Source organism: Chinchilla lanigera, unplaced genomic scaffold, assembly GCF_000276665.1.
Source record: "Chinchilla lanigera isolate Chin_1 unplaced genomic scaffold, ChiLan1.0 scaffold00023, whole genome shotgun sequence".
Classification (NCBI taxonomy): domain Eukaryota; kingdom Metazoa; phylum Chordata; class Mammalia; order Rodentia; family Chinchillidae; genus Chinchilla; species Chinchilla lanigera.
In genome coordinates, this window is record NW_004955424.1 from 27,921,653 (window position 1) to 27,924,565 (window position 2,913).

The following is a 2,913-nucleotide window of genomic DNA, read 5'->3' on the forward strand; positions in this document are numbered from 1 at the left end:
AAAAAAAAAAAAAAAAAGAAATTATATATCCTTTCATATTTTTGAAGAATTGCTAAATATGGATTATCAAACAGCAGGTGGTATACTATAATCTTTTTGTTTTTTTTCCCCAGATGCAGTAGAACATGTCATGATGAATGATTCATTTTGCTCACTAGAAACATGGCAAGACGTGGCAAATATATGTTCACAAAACGGCTTTAACAAGTTATCTAATGACATCATGTCCTTTCTTCGATCTCAGGCTGGAGTTACAGAAATTTCTGAAGAAGATGAAAAAGTTAACCCAATGGAACATGTTTTTTGGTAGTTCTATATTTTAACCAGTTGAGGGAGCGTGTACAACATTGTGTGTATGTTGGTTGAGCAAACTGGTTTTGGCATAATTATAAATAAATCGAGCATGTAAAGCTCTCAGAACTAAACCACACTAATTTTGTTATGATGATATTTAGGTTTTCCTTGAAACATTTATATTATTGATTTCTTTTTCCCATATGGTCATTTCTTATATTGAATTTTGATAAAATCCAAGATTACAACTTAGTATAAAGTTGTATACTGATTTTAAGGCTATAAGCTAATGTCTAGATACATTATTTTCTACTAATTTAGTTTGATAGCCAGGACTGAAGAAGGTGAATGTAGTTTTTTTGCCTGTAGGCTGATTGCCCAAATATCAAATTCTATAAGCCTCCCTTGAAAAGAAAAGCAGATGTTATTTCAAGGTCAACTTGCTGACAAAACTTAGAGTGTAGTAATTTTTTGCCATTGATTTAGAGGTATGTCCCATGCTTTGGTATTTATAAATATGGTAAAGGTTAGGCTTCCACTGAAATAGAAGTCTTGGCTTATTCTTCTTTAGAAGGAGGAGCCAGTTAAGTTTTGCACAGAAGTTGGCATGGAATACCTGTAGGCAAGCAAATATGTCGTAGACGTGGATTTTCATTATGTCAAGTGCCTGAATAAGTATTTGATCGAACACCTAGAGTTCTGTGCCACTGACAGGTGTGATATCCCAAATATTTAATAGGTTTGGCATGGGCACTGATCTCACAGAACAGGTATCCAACTAATCGAACAGCTTTCAGTCCTTATGCCACATCAGGATATATGAGTTGAATGTCTGCCATGAAGGGTAAAACTGAGCTGCTGTTAGAATAAGAGCAAAAAACACACATTTTCCTTCTTAAATGTAAATTGAATGTGAATTTTTTGTAGTGGAAAGAATATGAATTTGGAGTCAGCCTTATATAAAAATTCTGATACAATCTCTTACTTGTGAAATATAGATAGTAAGATTACTGCTAATTTGTATGTGAAGTGCAGGTGTATCACATAGTGGAGGAATTTAGTGAAGATGACTGTTATTTGTGGGAGGTTACAGAAATAAAATATTCCTCTGCTTACTTTATACTTACAAAATCCCACATTTTTACCCATTTGTATGATGTAATTTTACTTATCTGGAGTATTTGATATATTGGTATAACTTATTGCGTATATTAAGGTATCTGTCTGAGCTCATATTGTGGTTGCATGGCATATATTATAAATCTACAAGTATCCTGGCTGAGATTAATTTTTCCATATAGTGCTAAACATAGTGCAAGATAATTATAATTCAGTTTTCTAAAACTTAATATTTTTACTAAAGTAATACACATGCATAGTTTAAAAATCAGTATATTACTAAGATGCTAATAACATTTTTATTTCTAACCTTTTAGTTAGCTGTGATTTTTTTAGAAAAAGAACAGGTGAAGCATTGAGAGTATTTCAGCAGCGTTGGTTCTTTATATACCAATGGCTTAAAACCTTTTTTACTCTGAGACCTGAATGAGTGATCGAATGCTTCTATGGGTTCATTAACAGAACTTAGGGGAAATGCGGTCATTGAAAGCCAGTGGAATGACTTACATAAATAATCTGGCAAAAGCTTGAAACAGCAGCTGTGGTTCTGTTATTTTGCCATGGTTTAAAATTGTTTATCCTTGGCTCATTATTACTCCTCAGATCATTACCTAAGGCAGCTTTCTCGAGGAGAGTGAAAGTTGTCAAGTGAACATGAACTAAAATGCCTTGAGTGGGGAGGAAGAACAAGAATATAAAGGCAAGTGAGGAAGGAGAAGGAATTGGGTTATGAGCTCTACAGGGCCTGGAAGATGTAACAACCTTCCTGTAATCTACAGTGAAAGAAATAGAACAAGGGTCCTAACATAGATACCTGCAGTACAGACCAGGCCTTCCACTATTGAGTTTTGTGCCCTTTTCCTCAAGCTCAGATAAACTTATTTTGACTAGATAATCTCTCTTTTCATTTCTAATTCTAAAATTCAGTAACTCTTGAAGAGGTACAAATTATTTCACAGTGTTTTTTGGCCATCTGCCTAAATTTGAAATACTAAGTTTCAACATCAGCATCAGTAACATATCCTAAATACCTATTTTGTGTACAGTTTTTACAACTTCAGTGGGAAGACAGAATATCTTTTAAAATTTCTAATAATAATTTTTTAGTATCATTTGGAGTACATTCAAGTTTCACCGGTTGCTGAAAAATGCCTTTTTGTAGTAGGAGCTAAGCAATGTTCTTGAGTCCTATTTGGACTAATCATCTAGAGTGTGTGTCTCCCCTCCTGTCTATTTTTTCCTATTGCCATTGACTCTGTGAACTGGCTTGGTTGTTATTGGGAATGTTCCATGTTCTGGATTTGTCTGATTACTTCCTTAGGGTATTATTTAACTTGTTCTTCTACTTTCTGTGTTTCCTACGAATGGAAGATAGTTCCAAAGGCATCACTAGATTTAAGTTCAACTATTTTAGCAAGAGTTCTCATAGTCATGCTGGGAATTTTGCATTTCTTGTTATGAGGCACCAAATATTTGGCTATTTCATGGTAGTGGTTTTTG

The 2,913-nt window shown here is 33.9% G+C and overlaps 1 protein-coding gene across 1 annotated transcript in view; it reads left to right on the forward strand.

Annotated features, from left to right (window-relative positions):
• The window catches only part of Clhc1 (clathrin heavy chain linker domain containing 1), a gene marked incomplete in the record, with an annotated part of 97,359 nt that extends 95,788 nt beyond the window's left edge, over positions 1-1,571 (forward strand). Inside the window, 1 exon segment of the mRNA XM_005385783.2 lies at positions 114-1,571. Within this exon segment, the coding sequence (XP_005385840.2) occupies positions 114-310 (197 nt within the window).
• Positions 1,572-2,913: the final 1,342 nt, after the last annotated feature.